Raw genomic sequence first — 23,758 nt, 5'->3', positions numbered from 1 at the left:
CCAACATCCTCACGTGTTTAAAGGATTCTAGCATCTTGTGTACTTTGTGATTCCTGAACTAATAAATGCACCTCAGATTATAGCTGGAGGGACCTGAAGGAGAGATTCATCTGGCCTGAGTGATGGGGGAAACTTCTTCAGTGTATCTTTCTACTGTAAAGAGGTTGGCTTGCTTGCAAAACAAATTGCTGTCATCTTTCAGTGTGCTTCTTTGTGTGACACAAAATGCTCAGCACCAGCAAATAAAGCATTGGAAGCAAAACAAAGAACATTCCTACCTTTGCACTGGTCCAGGATTTTGTTACCATAAAGTTATGGCATAAATAATAATGGAAATTATCAAATACTAGATTAATCCAAAATCTAGAGCTGTCTGGAGCATCTGTAATGTAAGAGTTCTGCCAGAAGATCCCAAAAGCTTTTCCAAGACAAAGCTTGGGTAACCCTAAAGCCAAATCACAACAAAAACATTCTAACTTTGCATAAAAATGTGTTTGTGTTGACAGAATACAATAACGTGTTGCTTTAAAAGTTAAGCTGCAAATTTGCTTATATGGTATCTTTCTGTCATATAAATATGTCATATTTAGGTAATTAATAAAGTTATATATCTATAAATAAAATGGTCAAATATGTAAAATGTTTACTGTGTTTATTTAATCAACAAATATTTACTGTATAACTTCTATTAAAAGGCCCTGGAGTAAGCTTGCTAGGGCTCACAAAACTTGAATAAGATGTAAATTTCTCTTTTCAAATAAACTCTCAACTGGATATAGTTAAATACATAATTAAGGAATTGAAACATAATGTGAAGGAATTCACCGAAGTGTGGTATAAAAAGACAAAGAAATAAAATAATACATTTTTTAAAACAGTTAAAGAAAACAGAAAACAGGTTAAGCATCTCTATGATCTGTGTAATAGGATCTCCAGAAGAGAAAATGAAGGGACTGCAGAGAGGCAGTATTGGAAGAGAAATAACTGAGAATTTTGCAGAATTAAAGAAAGTTCTTACATCAGAAATGTGTTATATATTCAGAGCAGTGGACATAAAGACACGTTTACATCTGGACACCTGGTAAAACTGTAGCTTGTGAAAAATAAAGAGATATTCTTAAAAGATACCAGAAAGAAAAGACAAATACCCTACAGAAAATAACAACAGACTGATAGCATACTGAGCAGTAAGGACAGAAACTAGAAGACAGTCTTCCAAGTGCTTAGTACCAGCTCAACTATCTATCATTCAAGACAAAGTAAAATAAAGACACATAAAGACGAAAGGAATTTACCATCTACAGACCTTCATTAAGAGAATTGCTAAAGGATGTAATTCAGCAAGGAAGAAAAACAAACTGCAGAAAGACATGGGAACCAAAAATGATGACAGGGACAAATGTATTTATTAAGTTTCTTTAATTATTAGCTGTGGAAGTAACTACTTTTTATTTCAAAAGATACAACTAAAGTAATCCATGGTTACAATACAACATCACTACATATCTACTAAAATGGCAAGACACTTAAAAGACGCTCCATTGGTCTCCAATTACCAAACATTGGTAAGGATTGCAGAGCAACTGAAACTCTTATAGACTGATGTTAGAAATGTAAATGGAAACAACCACTTTGGAAAACTGACAGTTTCTTTAATATGCTTGCCATATAATGCAGGCACTTACCCCTAGTTATTTACTCAAGAGAAATGACAGCCTATGTCCACATGAAAACTTGTGTATGAATGACCATAGCAGTTTTATTTATAATAGCTGCAAACTTGGAACAATACAAATGTCCATCAACAGGTGAATCAACAAATTGTTATATATCCATTATAAGGGAATACTACTCAGCAAAATAAATGGAATAAACGATTGATATAGACAATAATAAGAATTAATTCAAAATAACTTTCTGAAAGCAAGAATTCACTCAAAGGAACATACGCTGTATGACTATGTAAGATTCTTAAAAGTATAAATTAATCTACACTAACAGAAAACAGACCAGTGCTTGCCTAGGGAATGAGGGAGGAGGAATAAGAAGAGAGGGATTGCCAGGGGGTGGGAAAACTTTGGGGACTGCATCAGTTTGAATCATGAGTTTTTAACTGATGTAGTTGACTGAGTGGTGGATGGCACAGAAAGGCCAATGCCATTGAAAGAAGTTATTATTTATATTTACCAAGAGAAGGAGGAATTTCAGGCCACTCCGGGACACATGGGGAAGCATCAGGTTTGGGCGGAAGGCAGAAAGGAGGAGGGAGAGCATAGGCCAGAGGGAAGCCTGGGGCTTCTGTGGGAAAGGCAAGGCAGGTCCGGGAAAACAGCTTAGGGTTGTCTAATTTAAACAATTCTAGTTGGCTTTGGCTTCCATGGCAGCTACTGCGGCTTGTCTGGTGCCTGGTCCTGGGTTGATTTAGAACAGATGAAATACTGACTTGGTGTATGAGAGTTAGACAAGGAAGTGAGTCAAGAATGGATTCCAGATCACACAAGAAATATAAAATACATTGGCTGTTAGTCTGGCCCTGTAATTAAGGAATGAAAACAAAGAATCAAAGGAAACACAGTCAATACAGCAGTGATGGAAATATTAATTACATTGATTGATTTGATGGCTTCAGGGGTGTATAGGTATGTCAAAGCTCATCAAACAGTACATGAATTATATCTCAATAAAGCCATACAGATTTTACATATAATTATTAAATAATAGAAATACAGTGCCTAGATCATTCAAAATGGATGACACAAAAAGAGAATAATGACAGGAAAAGAAGTAGTAAAGAAAGAGAAAAGGATGGTAAAAAGAAAACAGAAAATAATAGTAGAAATAAAACCAACACATCAATAACCACACACACACGAAATTTAAAACAGCTAACAATTACCAAGTATTTCCTACACCCCAGGCACTCTTCCAAGAACAGCATCTTATTTGATCCCTGTAATAATCCTATGAGGAGGTACTAATACAATCCTCGGCTTTTTTACAAATGAGAAAACTGTGGAGTGTCAAGATAAAGGAAATTGCACGGGGCCACAGAGACAGGAGTGAAAAGGCCAGGACTAGGACCCCAGGTGGTCTGGTACATGCTCTTAACCACCACACCAGAGCTGGGGTAAATTCACCTACAGAGTGATTAAAAATAGAGTCATGCTGCTTTCAAGTGACATATCTAGACTACACACAAAGTGTGAAAAATAAAGGTACTGAAATATACATCACTGGGAATAATAATAATATCATTATAAGGCAAAACTGAACTAAAGGCAAAAAGAATCAAAAGGGCTAATTTTGAACACTTCATTTTAATGGAAGGAATGATCCATTATGACATATGACAATGGTTGGCTTGTATGTTTTTGACTGCATAACTGAAATATATAAAGCAAAAACATTAAATTATAAGGAGAAATTCTTACAGTCGGAGAGATATTTTCAACATATCTTTATCAGAAATGATTGATCAAGTAAACATTAGAAAGGATATAAAAGATGTGAAAGAATCAAATTAGCAAGCTTTGATAAAGATGTAGTGCTCCATACCCTAAAAATTGAGAATAAGCATATTTATAAGCTCCCCATTAGTCATTTGCCAAAATGCATTGATCATGTACAAGATCACAATATAAATTTCAGCATTAATGTCCAATAACAAGGAAACAGATTTTAAATAACTATGGTAATAGAATGCCAAGGAGTAGGGACTGACAATCTATGGTTCAGGGACCAAACTGACCCACTGCCTGTTTTGTATGCCTTTAGAGCTAAGAATGATTTTTCCATTTTAAAATGGTTGGAAAAAATTTTTTTGATATTTTGTGACTTGTGGAAATTACATGAAATTTAAGTCTGAGTGTTTATAAATAAAGTTTTATTGGCACATAGCCACACCTGTTCCTGAATTGTCTATGGCTGCTTTCCCCCCACAACAGCAGAGCTGAGTAGTTGTGACAGAGTCTGTATGGCCTTAAAGCCTAAAATATTTATTAGCCAGCCGTTTATAGAAAAATTTGCTGCTCCCTATTATAAAGCTGTGAAAATAAAATAACTAGAATGACAGGTATGGATAGACATACATCTTAAATAACTTTGAAAGAAAAACGCAAGCTGTAAGAAACATGGAGTATGAAACATAATGTAAAGTCTTAAAAGAAAATAATGGTCTGTATTCTTTATGGTTACTAACATCTGCAGGATTTAGAAACATATATAGAAATAAAAAATACCAAGTTCTGGGTAGTGGTGACCATTGAGGAGGAAAGAAGAGGATTAAGAAAGGTACAGGCTATTTCAACTGTATCAGCACTGCTTTAATGCTTAAAGCAAAGCCTGAAGGATACATAGTAAAGCTTGGTAGTAAGTACTACATTTTCCTTATGTTTATAATTTCATATTTTAAAAATTCATTTAATAGGGTAAAACAAGTGGAGGAGGAAATTGTAGACCATTCTTTCAGGGAACAATATAGGAAAGGATGGAGCATTGATTGATTGAAGTCACTATTGAGGTGTCAAAGTCTGCTGTAAAGGAGTTTGTTGATGACAAATTCTTAAGCTTTTATTAAAGTTTTATTATTGTTTACTGTTGAAAGAGCTAATGACTGCATTTGCAGAACCAGCATGTAACTTGTCAATGATGGTAACTGATTACATCCATGAGTAATCAATTTTCCTTGGGGTTTTATAGCCAAATGTTCTCCTTGGTAAAGGTAGCTTGTTGTTGCCTGTCTATTCAACACATAAAATGTCTATTCCTCAGCAGGGGTTCACCAGCTCATTCACTGAGTATATGCTGGTACCTGGGGCAGGGAAATCAGGTCTGACAGCTAGAGCTGTCCTCAGCGGGGTAGGAGTGCTGAGCAAATTAACACTGATTCTACAAAAAGAATTTCACTTATAATAAGCACCAAAAGCAGCCTTAAATAGAAAAAGAAGTTGAAAAGGATGACAAGCCCCTGGACCAGATGTTACAGTAACTGGAAGTGGCTTTGCCTTGCCTGGGAGTTTGTGGATGATCCAAATGGTGCACATACAGCTGACACATCAGTAAACGCCCCTTCTTTTAGCGTCTCCCCAGTTCTCTACTCAGCTGCCGAGCCACCTCCCACAGGACCTGAACAGGGGAGTGGCCCAGTTCACCACTAACTTGTGTTGACTGGCTGCAGTGCAGATATATTGGTATTGAAGAATGTGTCATTTTTCCAACCTCGGCTCCAAATTCAGTCCTCAGCTACAGAAAGAACTCTTAATACAAGAGGCAAAATTTCTTTTCTGCATTATTTTTAATGACTCTTCTTCCTAGTTTGCTGCCAGGGCAGACATTATATGTCATCTACCTGTTTAAAACATAACCTCTGTGCTTCCTTTCTTTTACAGGAAGGGCAGTTTTACATTTTAAAAAAAGAAGAAGAAGAAGAGCCTGGGGGACACAAGGTTCACTCAGATCAGAAGAGCTGCTGCAGGCAAGTAGGTTTCATAGTCTGAACACCAGTAAATCAGCGTCCCAGCCAGTGCCTGCGGCTGTGCCTGCGCAGGTCCTGCTCTTGCTTGGGTGGTGCTTGGCAGGGGCTCCTTCTGTAAGCCCTGTGGTCCTGGCTGCAAGGGCAGGGGAGAGGGGGTGACCCATCACTCCAGAGGAAGAGCTGGCTTTTTCTAATGAACCCACAATGTCCCAAATTCTCTTAGTGGCCCTGATATCACCATACCACAGCCACTAGAGTTTATGAAATAGATTCCTGTGTCATCACTTCCTTCCCACCAAGTATGCAGGCCTTCTCTGTTTTTCTCAGGGATCTCTCATTCAGAACTCAGAATTCACCCCATACTGGGCCCAGGGACATGCTGTCACCATACCTTAGTAGCTGTTGTGAGTCTGCTTCTAAAAGATTTTGCTCTAACACATTAGAGTATGTGCAGTAGAAAAAAAAAAAACAAACATTTTTTGCTTTGGAGTCAGCAAATTTAGCCCAAATCCCTCTTTGTTGCCAACTATCCAGCTAACCTTGAACACGTTTTTAACCTCTCTGACTTTTAGGGGATACATTCCTATCCTAGAAAATGGCCATGATTACAGTACTGACTATTACACAGATTGTAGTTGAATTAAACTGGAAGGGAGGGGAGGAAAAATGTGTTGGAAACTGAAAAGTTTATATAAATGTAAGGTGTTATTAATCTGGTATGGAAAACCTCCCACACCCCCAACCGAACAAAACTGATATTCCTGATAATGGTGTCATAGAACATAGAATGCCATTCAATATAGCCACCTACAAATATAGTCTCTAGTCACTAGTGTTTATATAGTGCATTATCATGTTTTATAGCACAGATTATTTCTTTGATAATCACAATTATTCCGTGAGGGAAGTATTATTATTGCCATTTCCCAGATGTGGAAACTGAGCCAAAGCAATAAAATAGCTGACCCAAGGCCACACAGCCAGTAAATGGTTGCAAACAGCTTAGCCTGAGCCTCCCAAATGCTCCTGGGCTCTTTGAACTACACCTAGTCTGTCAGTGTCGGGCTGCACCTCGCAGGCCTGCAGGCCTGTACTCACCCAGCTTCAAGACGGAACAAAGAGCCTGCAGTCAGGGACAGAGACATCAGTGGTTTAATGGAGAGGGAGAGTTTATATATCTGAAGCAAGGTCCTGGAGCACACCCTGTGCGCGGTGACAGTGGGCAGAACGTGGTGGCCGTCTTCACTCCAAGGGGAGCAGGAATGTCAGCAGTTACAGGGGGAATTGAGGTCAGGTTGGCTCATTTGTTACCAGGGAAACCAGCAGAGGGACACACCCCTCACCACCCCTTTGATATGAGCACTCTCTTAGCTGGAGCCTGGGGTGAGTACGTAGGAAGGCCAGTCATGTGAGTAGGTGGAGGTGAAGCAGGCACTGGCCAAGCAGAGGATGTACAGAGATCAAGAGAACAGCCAATTTGAGTGGCCTGACCATACAGTCCTTTACAGGAAGAATTTTCCAGAACACAGAGGGCTAATTGACTCAAGCTGCAAGAAATAGGAAGCTGCTTTCTCAAACTGAGTGTTCTGCTTCTATTTCTGGAACAGGCTTGATCCCCTGCACCCTGCAGTTGTCAAGATGAGAGGGTTTCTTGTTTTAACATCAAGTATCTAGACTTCTGCATAAATAAAGATAGCCTTTAATAGCTAATATCTTGGGTACTTTCAAATAAAAGCTAAGGGCTTGCTTGCTTTCTTTGCCAGAATCGTTATGCATTATTAAACTGGAGAAAACCCATTTTGAGCAAGAGTTTTATAAGAAAATATCACCACCCAAATTCTGTCATATCTTGAAATTGCTGCTGATGAAAAAAAAGTTACCAGATGTATTTGAATTTTGTAATCACTCAATACAGTGATCTGTGATATCTGTTAGTTAGGGAATAAGGTGATACACATTGCAATTGTTGATTAGGTTTGAACCCAGGATTCAGTGCCTACAGATTGCTGATCCTATCTCGAATTCACACAACAATCAATTCAAAGACTGAATAATGCTAACATTTGGATCTATCTTGAATTGTGAAGGTTTCTGTTAGTGATTTTAAAACAATGCCTTGGCACGAGAGCAAAACACCACTCCAACACTCCCCTGGGCTAAAGAATGTTCAGTAGCTTGTGCGCCGGTCTGACTCTCCACTATCAGCTTTTATGCTTCTCGATTACGACTCGTCCCCACGAGTGAAGCAGCATTTGATTGTTGGCAAGATTCATGGCTGTAAGACAGTCTTATTTATGATTCTTTTCTCTTCAGTTCAGCAAAGAGCAAAAGCAGTTGAGTGCAGAGGTAGCACCCGATCTTAAAGCAAGGAGAAACTGGCAAACACGAAGGGACAGAGATTGATACACTTCCTTCATCGTCGCATACAATGTCTCGTCCTGCACATAGAAGACCAGAATACCATAAAATAGTAAGTTCTTTCTATAAACATATTCTCAAAGAGATTTTTTTCCCCTGTAGCTGTTTTCTTGAGAGATTTCTGATTTATTTTGAAAGGTGACGTTATTAAATAGACTTTTTCAGTGGAGCAGGGGAGTGTTTATTGGAGAGAACCATAAATGACACTTCTGGGGATAGTTACAATGATCTCTTACATACTGAGAGAATAATCGTCTTCTCTTTATATATATTTTAAGGTCTGCTTTTCTGACTAATTATGCAAGCATCGAATTTTTCTTTTGTCTCTAACAGAAAATAGAAAAAGATTAAGCAATTCTTTGTGTGTTATATTTGTAATTTGTTGTATTTCAAACTTCAAGAAATAGGAAATGAAATGTATAGCAAATATTGATTAAATTAAGCAGGAATATGTTATCCAAAAACTTGGGATTAAAAGATTGCCTCTAAAAACATAGTTCCTAATCTTCAATGTAAGTGATTATTACTGTGATTTGCTGCATGCTGTTATACTTTCTGTATATTCCATGTTCAGAGTTATTTTTTAAACTTAATTAGTTGCAGGTTAGATTTGGATGAATATTGTTCTTTAATCTTTTATTACAGTTTAGAGGCATTCAGAAGTTACAGATGTGAAAACTCATCATTAAGTTTAAAGCTCTGTTAATTACTTCAGAAGACTGATGGACATTACATGAAATTAAGTAATTTCAGCCGTGAATACTTAGAATTGTATGACTAACCCATGTGCACCGCAGTTGAGAATGCCTGCAGATGCCCCCCTCTGACATTCTGGGCTCTTTATTTATTTTTATGTGGAGCTGTCAAATGCCAAAAAATATTGGACGTAGTTCATATTGCACCTAAAATCACTTGATTTATATATCAGTTAAAACACATTTTTATCCTGGTATATCCAAAACCTCCTGAAATAAATTACTGGTGTTCTCTTTTTCATACATGAAAATGATTGCTTTTTATTGTTTTTAAAACTATGAGGCTAAATTTTTGTTGACCTTTCTTCTGATCAATCGTGCGGATTTGAGACCCCATGGACATGCAGTTCAAGGTACGGCCTTTGGCCATGAAGTAGAATAAAGCAGCCTGGCCTTTATGGGCACTGAGCTTGAAACGCACCTGGAAGTAAAATGTAGTTAGTACCCCACCACCACCACCACCAGAGTGAGAGAGAGAAAAGAAAAGAAAATGCTATTATTTCGGTTTAGCCTTAGCTATAAATGGGCACAGTGTTGAAGTTATGGCATAAAGGTAGGTATAATTTTATCCCCTTTTCTCTCTTTTTCAAATACTTTTTACTGCTAGTGGCAATGACCATTCTTCTTCTCTCTCTCTCTCTCTTTTTTTCACCTTTGCTTATTTTTATGCTGTAGCATTGGCACATGAAAGTAATTTATCTTCTCCTGTGGTTCCTTATACATTAGGCAGATATTTCATATAATTTATTTACAGGCATTTCTTGTGATTTATGAGTAGATTCTTGGAAGATTCAAAAAAGAACAGAATTAAAATTGACTACATGATAACCCTTCAGTGCTTTGTTTAACAACTTTTTTGGTTCAAATCACTTGCTTTACATTCCTGGTTTCCTAGTAAGACTATTAATGCTCTCATTATTTTCCCATACCTGAATTGTGTATATTAGTCCTTAATGTAATGTCAAGTAATGTATTTAATGTATATACTATACACATTTATGACATTTTGATTTATCTTTTTCAAAACAATGTCCATATGTGTCACATACTATTTAGATTCTGTTTACTTAAAATTTATTTAGTTATAATACATAGTCTATCCAATTAAAAAACATATCTGTCATGACATAAACCCATACATAAGGAAGTGGGTACTAGTGGTATTGGGCCAATTTTAGAAGTATTTATATCAAAATTATGTAACATTTTATAGAAGTCACTTTTGTTAAGTAAACTGTTTTATTGGTTTTCTGAGCTATTTCTGCTCATGATTTAAGAAAAAAACAATTAAATACATATTATCAGGCCTTACCTTCCCTCCACCCCGTGTTAGGCTACCCGAGATGCCTGGGCCCAGAGGTCAGGACACCTCTTCTAACCTGGAATCCACATTTCATGAGATTACAAGATTAAGCATAAAATAAGATTATGTTCAACAGTGGTACCCCTCCCTACCCCATCTCCCATTCACCTCTGCTCCAGCAGTGCTCTCTTTTGTGCACCTTGGAGATAGTTGCTGTCAGAGGGAACCTGCAGTTGCCCTCCACTCTGGCTCTGTCAGTCGCTAGCTGGGCAAGTCACCCACTCCTCCTGAAGCCTCATTTCCTCTTCGGTAGGACAGAGAGCATTGGAATAAATTATCTGTAATGTCCTCTTCTCTTGGTATTCAACATAAGATGCAAAACTGTGAGGCTCTTAAAAGGATTGATTGAGCTTTGCACTTTCTCTTTTCCATATTTTCAGCATATCGAAGCTAAACCAGACCTAAATTATCCTCAGTTTTAATTTTCCTCTTTAATTCACTCTGAAAATGGACATATGTTGGAGATCCACGTGGAAAGTGCAAATTCTCCTTTTTTCTCTAAGTATAAAGAAAAAACTCACAAATTTGTTGCTACAGTTGGATTCAGCCTGATGGTCTCCTTGGCAGAGCTGGAATCCATTAGGAATTTTTTTTTCAATTTTTTATTTTTTTTATTGTATTACATACTTTTTTGTGGGTTTTTCTGAGAGGGAGGTAATTAGGTTTACTTATTTTTTTATTGCTTCTTTTTTTATTGAAGTATAGTCAGTTTACAAAGTTGTGTCAATTTCTGGTGTACAGCATAATGTTTCAGTCATATATATACATACATGTATTCGTTTTCATATTCTTTTTCGTTATAGGTTACTACAGATTGCATATAGTTCCCTGTGCTATACAGAAAAAACTTGTTGTTTACCTATGTTATATATAGCAGTTAGTATCGCAAATCTCTGTCTCCCAATTTATCCCTTCCCACCCACCCCTGGTAACCATAAGTTTGTTTTCTATGTCTTTAAGTCTGTTTCTGTTTTATAAATAATTTCATTTATGTGGTGTGTTTTGTTTTGTTTAGATTCCACATATGAGTGATATCATATGGTATGTTTCTTTCTCTTTCTGGCTTACTTCACTTAGAATAATGATCTCCAGGTCCATCCATGTTGCTGCAAATGGATTACTTATTTATTTTTAATGGAGGTACTGGGGATTGAATCCAGGACCTCGTGCATGCTAAACTTGTGTTCTACCACTGATTTATACCCTCCCCCTCACAATGGATTGTGCAGACTCACGAGACATCTCATGCAATTATTCCTTCCAACTGAAAACATGGTCAGCATATACCAAAGGCCATTCTGGAACAATAAGAATTTATATCAGCAATTAGTATTTTAAAAAACTTCCTCCATAAAAATACATTGCAAGTTATATAATACAAGCAAATGCGTAGAATGATGTTCTCATGTTAAGAAATTTCACTGCTCTTTGCCTGTCAGCAATGTATCCAAATATGGGTACAGTGTGTTCTCAAAATTGAAAATTGTTGTAGTAATTAGGTGGGGGGGAGTGTGGAAAAAATAAACAGATGATCTCAAAGGTTACTTCCAACTAGATAAATTTGTAAAAAAAAAAAAAAGCAGTATATTGTTCATCACTTTGCCTATAACATAAAACTATCCCTTTTTCCTCAGAACAAAGATCTCTTTGTCCTCACCTATGGAGCTCTGGTTGCCCAGCTCTGTAAGGATTATGAAAAAGATGAAGATGTGAATAAATACTTAGATACAATGTGAGTAGAAGTCTTCCGTCCTTGTGGAACATGGTAACATAGTTGTTTCTTAACAACCTCTGTGTGTTGCCCTCCTCTTTCCACTTCTCTTGCTGCATTTCACCAGCTCCTCTTCTATTTCAATGAATCACATCTTAAATTTCTGACAACTGCCATTTGGGTTGCCATAAAATATAAAGTAATAGGAAGGGACTTTTATTTCATGAATGTCAGTCATGCAGTGTTTTCTTTTTCATTAGAAATCATTTCTTTGCTAGTCGCCTATAAGCAAAGGATGTGGTAAAACTGAAGTTTTCTTTAAACAATATGGTGGATCATCAAATTTGATTCTTTTCGGAGGTCTTCTGTTCTAACACAGTTTCTTCCAATGTAAACACAAGCTTACACAAGCATGGACCATCTCTGGAAGGATATGAAAACAAGAAAAAAATACTAATGGTAATTGCCCGAGAAAACCGGGAGGCAAGGGATTATGGGAAGAAGGTAGATTTACTGTTTCCTGCAAAGTGTGTTTATTATTTGAACACTTTTACTATTACTATGCTTTACTTAAAATTATATTAAATGGAGAAACCCGTTCCTTCCTTTTAAAATAAAGCCCATTTTCCTTTATTTATGGACATTTCTCCTGTACAAACTCAGCCTTTAGTTTTCAGAAAAATTGTATGATCATCATATTACCTCCTAAAAATAAAATATCTGCCAGTGTATTTTGAATATCTTAATTATGGGTCCTGAAAAGGACTTTAACAGAGCAATACCTGGAAAACTTGTACTAGTTAGAAGATTTGTACCTGTACTAGTCAGACAGGTTGAAGAGAAAATTCAGCTTAGTTAAGCGTTTTATAGCTTTTTAAAAAGTTTCATTGTATTCTCAATTGGAATACAGAAAAAAGACAACATTGAGGAAAGCTTGAAAGATTTTTTTTAAAACCCTTGGTTTCCTCTCTTTCTATATGTTTATCCTTTTTTACTGGAAAGTTATTTTTCATTGTCCTATATTTATTTTTATTTTGGTTCACATACCTTTTTTTTTCTGTTTTTCTTTTTTCTTTTTTTCTTTTTTTTTCATTTCTTCTTAGCCAGGGGTATTTCCTCAGTTAAACTGTCTGTAACAGTGGGAGCTTCTTAAGCCATTTTATATTTAGGTCACTCTTAAACATGTGATAAAGCATTTTCAGAAGTTACATTATTTTATTTATGTTAGGTTAAATTTGCATGGCTTTGTGGAACAGCAGCATAAAATGAAAAGAATCATTTATTTGACTGAAAAAAAAAACCCTTTGGTTAGTTACTTGGGTTCACATTTTAGCAAATACGAATGAAATAATTAGGTAAAGAATATATTTTGAGAGGCTGTAGAAAAGCTTTGTCTTAAGAAAAACAATAATTTACATTTGGAGTTCTTTAATAGCTTCTGCTGAGAGCATCTTACATTTTTAATTTGATAGATACAAATCTACTTTGCAGAAACATACCCTTTGAACAAAGCAAGATATATATGTGTGCGTGTTTATGCATATATATTGCACTGACCACAAAATTCTGCCTTCCCATCACCGTTCCCAGGGGCCGAGCCTACAGATATGCATAATAATTATAAAACACTGGAAACATTTTTTTTAATCCTGGTGCAACTATTTCTATAAAGTATACGTTCTGTTCTTTAAAAGGTTTTCAGTGTGAACTTTCTGGCTAGACTCACAAAGTGTCTTTCGTGAAAGGCAAGTAAGCTCAATTGAATATTTCTATCCACTCAGAAATATTATTGAATAATCTCATAGATTTAGTAAATTAATAAGTACTCTGACATCCATCTCCCCCCGTTCCCTGGGTCACCAAATATCCCTCCACTCACCACTTTAGACCCTATGAATCAAACACTGCCCTTCCAAATTGTGGTGTCTTTTATCTTGTTGGGCCTTCTGTTGCTCCATTCAAATTGTTTCACAAGTACATGTGGCTGTGAGATTAAAAGACCAATTTTATGCCAGTGATTTGGCAAAAGCAGTCTTTTTATTTCCGCCATCAAGGTCTTATTTCCTTGACTAGACTGAAAGTTCTTAGCTGCCTTGTAAAGGTGTCTGCTCCTTTATGTTGTCACATCTCAATACAATGCTTTCAGAATTGTACTTTGAGTGCTACTCAAGCTGTTTGCTGTGGGGTGGAGCTAACACATAATACAAAGACCTCCTCCCAAGTTCCACTGATTCAGTTTCCCTGGAATAAAAAATGAATTTTCTGAACTTCGCTATTTTGTTTTCGTTTTCACCAAACTTCAGCATTCTAATGGCTGAAACTTGCACTGGCAACAAAAATTGATTTATCCATTTCCTTCTTTCCCTCTTTCGAGAGTGCATCCCAGACATGCCTGCTCTCCTACCATGATAACTACGCCAAGAGAAAAACGAGCATCCAGGTAGCACACCTGTAGTAGACAACAAGTTAGCCAGAACCTCATTCTGTTTCTGACAACAGCTAATGATGAGAAAGTTAGTTGCCACTGGGAAACACTAGGCTACAAGCGCCTATCTCCTTTAACTTTAATTTACACTGTCAAGTTTGGGTCAGCCTTGACTCCTCAGATGTTTTCTGCTTGTAGGAGACTAGTTAATATTTCCTGGGTAGGTTGTTCTCTGCTTCTGTGGTCTGTGGGACACATAACAAGTGCCAAGTCTCCACTTGAATTTTCAAGTTAGGTTTACTTTGTCATTTGTTTGTGCAAGTGCTAAACAGATGAATCCATTCGTAAACAGTGATAGACTTTACTGATTACTCACATATTTTCAGAGCACACTCTTTCCTTCCTTTACAGGGGATACGGTATTGGAACACGGCTGATAGAAGACTTTCTGGCTCGGTCATGTGTGAGAAGATGCCATAGTTATTCAGAAATTACAGACATAATTGCCCAGGTAAATGCACTTTTAGCTCTGGCAATATGTTTCAGAAATCTCTGATTTGTCCTGAGTTTGGTGGTTTTCTGCTCTGATTGAACAAGTTCCATCTGTAACCGTTTTTAGGTGCTAAGACAGGAGATTCTGAATGAAAAGCATTTTATTTCAGCCCAGAGATAAAGCTACTGTGAACAGAGATAAATGCTTCCAAGCTTTTAAATGTCTATTGATTTTTCTGACCACGTGGTGTGTGTGGAATGTATGTCCCACCCTGGGAAAAATGTTTTGAGAAGGCAAACAGAAGGGGTTATGAAAGACAACCTTGTAACATGCATACCCCAAACCGATTTCTTTGTATCATTATTTCTAGCTCATGAAAGGAGGTAATCTTTGGTTATCTCAGAGAATATTGTTGTAGCCATTTCATTCCTGGAGCAATGTTTTCCCCAGAGAAGAGTTAAGCTTCCTGTAACTATCTGTGCTCTAAGAACTTTCACAGCTCTTACATGAGAGAAGCAACTTTGAATCATCCAGCACCAGCTTGAATTTCTTAGATATAAGATAAAATTGGGAAATGCATCTTTAGGTGGAATTCATTTAACCTGCTTACCTGTGGTTATCAACCTAGTGTTGTTCATTTGTGGGAAACCTAAGAGTCATGCATGACCATGAGATATTTATGGGGTCCAGTATACTGCCTCCAGCCTCTCACAACTGACCAGTTAAGCCAGTCTCATTCTTCTTTTCTCTCCTGATCTTCAATATTATTATACATTGAAATACTGACCCTTCCCATGCACTATGTAGAACTATTACTACATAATGCCTTATGATTCTACATGCAGTTGTACATATTTTTTGTCTTTCATTCTTACAGTAGCTCTGTGAAGTAGGCAGAGTAAGAGTTATTATTCCCATTTTCCAGATAAGAAAACTGAGTCCCAGAAAGAATATGATAAAAGTTGAATACTATGGGGAAGGAAATTTTGTACATTCAAAAATGCAATCCAAGTGAAAGATTTTTCTCACTTATTGTTATTATTACTTTTGATATTTCATGGCTAGTGAATCATGTAGTTGAGAGTGAAATCCAGGTCTTCCAGTCCTAGTGTAATAAGTTTACTACATCATAAACAAGTTTAAAAATTCTCTTTCCATATTTAATGTAACTAAGGAGTATATTCTTGTATAGATATAGAATATAACTGAGATTCTGAAGCAGTAGTTTGAAAAATGAAATAACTTTTCACTAAACTAATTCTATGGGCAATACTACAAGAATAATCTTTGTTTTAATGGAAAGCAGATGTTTGAAGTATACAAATGTAGGTGGTTGTGTTAAAATGCCATTGGGATTTTGATAAGGATTGTACTGCATCAGTATATCACTTTGAGTGGTATGGACATTTTAACAATAGTAAGTCTTCCAATTCATGAATATGGAATGACATGCTATTTTTTTCATATCTTATTTCGTTTCTTTCATCAGCATTTTGTAGTTTTCAGTATACAAGCCTTTCACCTCCTTAGTTAAGTTTATTCCTCAGAATGTTATCCATTTTTGATGTTCTTGTAAATGGAATTGTTTGGGGGTTTTGGTGGGGAAGGGAGTAGTTCACTGTTAGTGTAAAGAAACATGACTGATTTTGTATTCTGACTTTGTGTCCTGCAAGACTGCTGAAATCATTTATCAGTTCTAACAGTGTGTGTGTGTGTGTGTGTGCGCACGCACGCTCGCGTGTGTATTCTTTAGGGTTTTCCATATCTAAGATCACATCATGTGCGAAAAGAGATAATTATGCTTCTTCCTTTCCAGTTCGGATGGGTTTTCTTTTTCTTGCCTAATTGCTCTGGCCTGGACTTCCAGCTCTGTGTTGAGTAGAAGTGACGAGGGTAGGCGTTCTTAGCTGCTCCTGATCTTAGAGGACATTTTCACCACTGAGTCTGCCAATGGGGAAAGGATAGTCTCATCAACAAATGGTGCTAAGAAAATATGCACAAGAATGGACTTGGACCCTTGTCTCACGCCAGACACAAAAATCAACTCAAATGGATTAAAAACTTAAACATAAGACCCCAAACTGTAGGGGGAAAGCTTCATGACATTGGTCTTGGCAGTGATTTCATAGATACGACACCAAAAGCACAGGCAATAAAAATAAAATAAACAAATGAGATTGCAACAAAATAGAAAGCATCTGCACAATAAACAACAGAGTGAAAAGGCAACCTATTGAATGGGAGAAAACATCTGCAAACCATTGATCTGATAAGGAGTTAATCTCCAAAATATATAAGGAACCCTATAAGTCTAGTTAAGGAAAAACTAATAACCTGATTAAGAAATAGGTTAAGAGTTTAAATAGACATTTCTCCAAAGAAGAAATACAAATGGCCCACAGATATACGAAAAAATGCTCAAAGTCACTAATCATCAGGGAAATGCTAACCAAAACCACAATAAGATATCACCTCACAGTTTTCAATATGGCCATTAGAGAAAAACAGAATTGTTGCTGGGGAAATGGAGAAATGGAATCCCACTGCTGGTGGGATTGTAAATTGGTGCAGCCACTGCGGGAAAGAGTCAGGAAGTTCCTCAAAAAGTTAAAAATAGAATTACCATATGATCTACCAATCCCACTTATGGATATTTATCCAAAAGAAAATCAGGATCTTGAGAAGATATAAGCACTCCTAGATATTCAACATAGCACTGTTCACTGTAGCCAAGATGTGAAAACAACCTAAAACTTAGTCAACAGATGACTAGATAAAGAAAATGTGGTCTACACATACAATGGCATATTACCCAGTCTTTAAAAAGAAGAAAATCCTGCAATAGGCAACAACATGGTTGAAGCCAGTCACAGAATGACAAATACTGCATGATTCCACCCATGTGAGGTACTTGAAATAGTCAAATTCAGAGACTCACAGAGTGGAATGACGGTTGTCAAGGCCTGGGTGGGGAGGGGACATGGAAAGTTACTAATCAGCAGGCATAAAGTTTCAGTCCAGCAAGGTGAATGGGCCCTGGAAGTTTATGGTACAGCAGTGTCCCTATAGTTAACAATAATGTGCACTTAAAAATGTGTCAGAAGGGTAGATCTCATGCTACTTATCACAATAAAAAGAAGCTTAAAAGAAACAGGTCTGCTTGGTGTAAAGAACATGTTACAGCATCCACTTTCCAAATATCTTTTTTTCTAAAGTTTTCGTATCGTTTTGACTTTTCTGATGTCATGTGAATTGTCTGCTCCTCCTATTGTCCGTGAACGGGGAAAAGACCCAGATCCACTCACACTCTTATACAAGACTTTTCTTACTGGTGAAGAGAACGTTCTGTCACCCTCGCCCTTCTCTTGGGCAGAGGGGTTGTCTTGCTGGCCTTTGCACTTTCCTTCAAAGGCCTGACTGCTTCCCTCTTAAGCATTTTCACTTCTCCAGCAAAATGATGTCACCCAGTTCAGGAGCATTTTCACATAGATGACAGGTCAGACTCTAGTTACACACTCACCCACTGACGCTTTGCTTATAATTAGTAGCTTTCATTAGAAGGTCTGGCCTTCGGCGGCATTATGTCATTAATGCCTGTAAACTCTCCTCAGAGGACTCAGGTGTATAATGAACCAGAGCTGTATGTTGTGGAGAAGTGGGGCAAGGCCAGAGGAAGTTTGCAGAGTCACACGCTGCGCGAGGAGCACAGCAGAATCAGGACAGACCCCCACGGTGTGACTTTTGTTTGGCTGCCCTGTGAGACCACGCACTTACACAGAACACCATTACCATCCTTCCCCAGTGCCTACTGTATACCTACATACCGTGGCTTCCACAGAACTCATGATCACTGTCCTGGTTCGAGAAGGAAAGAGAGGGAAACAGAGAAAGAGGATGTATCTGAAGGGGGCTGACTAGATGAGGAAACATATGCCCATTTGAGTGAAGTGACTCCCAAGTGCTCGTCAGTGAAAGACTGCGGGAGGAAAGGTCTCCTGACTTTATGCCCTGCCTGCCCTCCTCTGCCTCTGAAAGGGTTCAGCTATGTGACTTCAGGCATTAATAACATTCCCCTCTCTCTTGTTTTCCTCATTTTGCCTTTTCCAAAATGCAGACAGACGGTCACTCTACCACTAGGCTTATAACAAATTCTTTTGACAGGCTTTGGACCTGAAATTGCGCCATCTACTGGGATGAAAAGCAACCTCACTCATCCAATAAATATTTGCCAGCCTTACATTTTACATAAAAAAAAGATAGGCTATTTCTAAAGTCATCTTCCTGCAACATTAAAATGTATCCATTTTTAAATGTGATTCTGTCATATACAAGTCCACTTTTTGTGGTTATTGCCTGAAAGCACAACTTCAGATTTTAAATAAGACATTTTATACAGATTGTCAGCAGCATCATAACATGATATGTTGCAGCATATGGTATTTAGAAACGTGAGTAATACAGAGCCTTTCTTCAGAAAAGCTCAAAGTAATTCCCACCTATTATCTATTTTTCCATTACCAGAGCCCTGTGAAGTGAAAAGGGCATCTGTCATTAACCCCATTTTACTGATGATGTCAGTGAGATTTAGATGATGTCACCACACATAGTAGAAAGTCAAGTTAGAATTTAACTCTTCTCACCTTATTCCAGTGCTTTTTCCAAAAATTGTTTTTTAAAAATATACCTTTGAAGATTTTCTCTTATTATAATCATTGTTCTGATCAAAAATGAGAATGTGGATTTTGCAGTACAGTTACCATAGCTGATTTTAATTGTAGTAATGAAATATTAGAGAGTTGAACCATAACTTAACAGGCATAAATCTCTTTATTTATTGTAAGAGCAAGTAGAAAATACAATCGTATTTCTCTCTGGTCTAAGGTCTAAAAAAAACAACCTCCTTAGTTACACAAAAATATATTTCTTGGTTTCCAAACACATTTATGATAAAAGTTTTATTATTAGGAGAAGCTAATTAGAGCTAAACTTGATCATTTAAGTCAAGATTATCCAAAAGCGTAGGCTTGACGAGCATTATCATAATGTTACCTTTTAAAAGTAATTTAAACAGGAGGAGCTCTGATCCTCATCAGATTCAGAGCAATAGTCTAATCAAGTCTAATGTAGTAGAGATTAAAATCTGAGTCCACATGCTGCTCAGCCACATTCCCGATGTGTGACCCTGAGCAAGTCATTTATCCTGTCCAAACCTCGATTTCCTTATCTGCCAGATGAGACCTCTTTCACTGGTAGTTCTGATTTTAAGTGTTGCTTTCCCGAGCTAAACTCTGGACACAGAGTTATAATCGTAAATAGCTCAGTGTGTTGGTTGTAGCTTCCAAAGCATCCCTTAGAGCTGCCATTCCTGCCAGTTACTGACAGTGTTTACAACTGCTTGGTCGGGTACAAGCTCTGTTGATCAAAGCTGGGAAAGCTTTTTACCGTCAGGTCAATGTCATTATGATGGGTGCTCCAAGGGGTAGACAGGAAATTTATCAGTTTTCAGTATAAACATCAGATCATTGGTGGTGTCACTAGAACGTGAAGTTTTTAAACAGAGAAAAATATGATATAAAATATATTAAAAACAGAAAAAAAAAACCCTAAAACTTGAAATTCTGATTCTTAGGTTAAAAAATTAGAACCCAGTATACTGTGCTTGTTGAAAATTCTGGAAAGCAAAAATGAGATCTTTTCCTTTTAATAGAATAAGTTGAAATTTTACTATAATTAAATGATGTGAGCAATGATTTTTTTCCTGGTGAGTGATACAAAATCAGTGAAATAATTGAAAGAAAATGTTCATAGGAGACAATATAAATGAAGATGCCTAAAAGCAGGAAAGAAAATCTAAATGGAGGATGTTATAAACATTAATTCCAAGGCAAAAGATTCAGGAATATAGTCCAGAGAGGAATCTAAATGGCAGAGGGATTTTTTTTCCCACGTAATAAATCATTTTTATTTCAATAAAGTGGTCTGTTTAAGATTAGGGTTGAGTCTGTACGGGATTCCAGCAAATTGTATTTGCTGGTCATGTTTCTTTTATCCTGCTTCTGATCTGAATTCACAAAGCTGCCAAGGCTGATTCTACTCAAGTAATTCAAATATTTTGAAGCCTAACCCTCTGGAGTCACTTTAGAATGGTGGCAGCTCCACAGCCACAGAATTGCAATTTCCAATACAGATCTGTACCCAGAAGCACTGATTTAATTTTTCAGCAGGGACATCCAAATCTAACTTTATTAGACATTTTCTGAGGGGTGTGCCACAGCTTGGAAGGTGAATTAGTGAGGGGCTACTCAGGAGACAGAAACCACATAATCATTTCAACAAGAAAGGTTTAATATAAAACATAATTAATTATTTACAAGGCACAGGCTACTAAGAAAGGAAAAATGTGCTAAAGAATACTGTAGTGCTGAGAGAGAATACCCAAAGGAGGAACACATTTTGAAGCGGGCCCTCTTCCCAGGGCTGGAGTTCAAATATCTTCGGAGACCTATGCTTATAGCCCATGGATGGGAGAAAAGGCCTCTTGGTTGCCCGGCTGAGACTGGTGGGCAGGGAATTAAGGATCAAAATCGTAAACAGGAAACCCCCACAGGGGTGTAAGTGGGCCGAGGCTGGCAGGGAGGGAACCATGGGCTGGAACCAGCCAGCTGGGAAGTGAGTGCCACTGGGTGTCCCATGCACTGCCAGTCACCATATCCGACAGGAGGAAATCAAGGAAGTCTCTTCCTCCAGCTGTGTCCCTACACAATCTTCTCCTGGCAAAGGAGCCATGTGTGTAAGATCTACCTCCAGCATCACAAGCCAGGCAGTGAAGAGTGGGTTTGGAGCCGAGAGGCAATAATCCGACAACCAGCACAGAGGCATGAGCCACTGTGACTGTTCCTTATATTTCTAGGGCCACTTTTCACTTCCATGGCCTTACGTTTGACCCCACCCAAACTGCTTGCCCACACAGGAACTAGTCTCGCCTCTAAGTGCAGCTTAGCAGGGTGGGACCAACACCCTGCAACTGAAATGCAGAATAGACTGAAACCACAATTTTCTATATGAAAATTTTTCTTCTGAAATAAAGACTTCCTGTTGAACACTGAAATTTATGAAATATAGCCACTGCTTCTTTTGTTTGGTTGGTTGGTTTTTGTTTGGTTTTTTTATTTTATTTTTTTATTGAAGTATAGTTGATTTACAATGTTAGTTTCAAGTATAGAACAAAGCAATTCAGTTATACACATACGTATATATGTATTTTTTCTTTTCAGATTCTTTTCCACTATATGGTATTACAAGCAATTGAATATAGTTCTCTGTACACTATTTTTTTCCTATGAATTTCTCTATAACAAAATATATGTTCTCTCCTACACAACTATTAAATCTGCTCTATTTTATTACTATCATAAGTGCTACTAAATGACATTGTGGGCCAAAAACCCTGGAATACAGCTGGCCAATAACTTATGCTCGCTTCTCTGGAAGTCCAAGGAAGGGAGACGCAAGACACAAAGGCAGATAGAGCATCAGCTGCCACCCAGTGAAAGGTATAGCAGGTTCGTGAGGCTGACTCCTTTTCTGTATCAGCATCTCATAGGCTTTACAGAAGCCAGGTTCATTTTCTGGAATGTCCGTAGGTCTTCATGGGCCAAAAGGTGAAACGTACTTTGCATTGCGGGAGGCAGGACTTGCAGAGTCAAAATGAGTAAGTGAACATAGCAGGACAATCTTAGAAAGGTAAGGGAACTCATGATCAACCTTGCTGAGAACATCTTTATTATGAAAATAGAGCAACGTAAGTCTGCGTTTTAGTTGAGTGTTTCAGTCACTCTGAGACATACAACACATGCAATGTGTTTTGTGCCTGTTGCTCTTCCAAGAATTTGCTGCTGACCAGCTTCTTTTGTATGTATTTCTATCCTCCATCCATGTGAAGCAAAAATGTTTTAAGAAGAAGAACGGAAATAATATAAAATTTTCTCGAGTTACAAAAATACACATAAAATTTGACTTAATACTTTCTTGTATTATCCAGTTAAGTTATAGTTCATTTCTGGGACATATCATTATCCTGTGAAGTTATAGTTCATTTCTGGGAAATTTCATCTCCCCATCACGTCTGTAAGCTTTTCAAAGGGAGGAAAAATTTCAGGCATTCCTGGGGTGTGGCCCACCGTGCCACGACAAACCAGCACATTGTAGACATTCATTAAACATTGTTGAAGTGAATTTAGAAAATATTTGAAGATTTTTAAACATCGACACACTGTCGCTCCTCCTGTTCTGTCCAGAAGAGGGCAGTGGTCCACACTCATCTCCAAAGCAAAGACTCCTGCCCCTTCCCCTCTCACCTCATTCTCACTACCTGCAAAATCCCCTTATTTCAAGCAATATTTACTACAGTGAAAAATCCAATGCTCCGAAAGTGTCCGGTTGCTCACAATAACAAATCAGCAATAATAAGATTTGAACTACAATAGGACCCTGGACAGGAAAATAACTGACCATCATTAAATAACAGACAGTGAATTCATCTTGATAATTTTATTGAAACGTTTATTTTTTTCCATGACTTATATGAGTGTAGACAGTTTCAGGAGAAGAGGAAGATTCATTCTTGCTACACTGATGTCAACTCTGATTACAAAATGCAAACGTTAAATAGATAATCAAATCATCAGATAATATACTTCACTTAACTGACTTAGTAGGCACGTATCTCTTCCAGCTTATTATGAGGGCAAATAGAAAATACAATTGTACCTTTCTCTGGTCTGAGATCTAAAGAACATCTCCTTAGTTACACAAAAATATATCTCATGCTTTCCAAACACACTTATGGTAAGTTTTATTATTAAGAGAAGCTAGAGACAAACTTGATTGTTTAAATGTCATTTTTATTTATTATGGAAAATATTTGAAATGTATCCTGAAACTTACCATGGAGCCAAATTGTGTTAGGTAGACTCCTTTATGTTGCTCGCATTTGGATTATGCAGGTCAAAGGGGGTTATTGTAAGGACGTTCTGGGACACAACAGCTGTACCTCACGGAAGAACAGAAATTCACTGCATCTTGTAATCCCAGCAGGTGACATTTATGGTTCCTTACGTC

At 37.4% G+C, this 23,758-nt stretch overlaps 1 protein-coding gene across 1 annotated transcript in view; it reads left to right on the top strand.

The window, feature by feature from the left end:
- The window catches only part of TRAPPC3L (trafficking protein particle complex subunit 3L), a 53,605-nt gene that overhangs the window by 3,840 nt on the left and 26,007 nt on the right, over positions 1-23,758 (top strand). Inside the window, exons 2-5 of the mRNA XM_031680125.2 lie at positions 5,388-5,477; positions 7,787-7,943; positions 11,644-11,741; positions 14,557-14,656. Of these exons, the coding sequence (XP_031535985.1) occupies positions 7,902-7,943; positions 11,644-11,741; positions 14,557-14,656 (240 nt within the window). The 5' untranslated portion in view covers positions 5,388-5,477; positions 7,787-7,901. The remainder of the gene's footprint in view (positions 1-5,387; positions 5,478-7,786; positions 7,944-11,643; positions 11,742-14,556; positions 14,657-23,758) is intronic.

The sequence above is a fragment of the Vicugna pacos genome, chromosome 8 (genome assembly GCF_048564905.1).
Source record: "Vicugna pacos chromosome 8, VicPac4, whole genome shotgun sequence".
In the NCBI taxonomy this organism is placed as follows: domain Eukaryota; kingdom Metazoa; phylum Chordata; class Mammalia; order Artiodactyla; family Camelidae; genus Vicugna; species Vicugna pacos.
The sequence above is the reverse complement of the archived record's forward strand: the minus strand, read 5'-3'. Positions and strand labels throughout refer to the sequence as shown.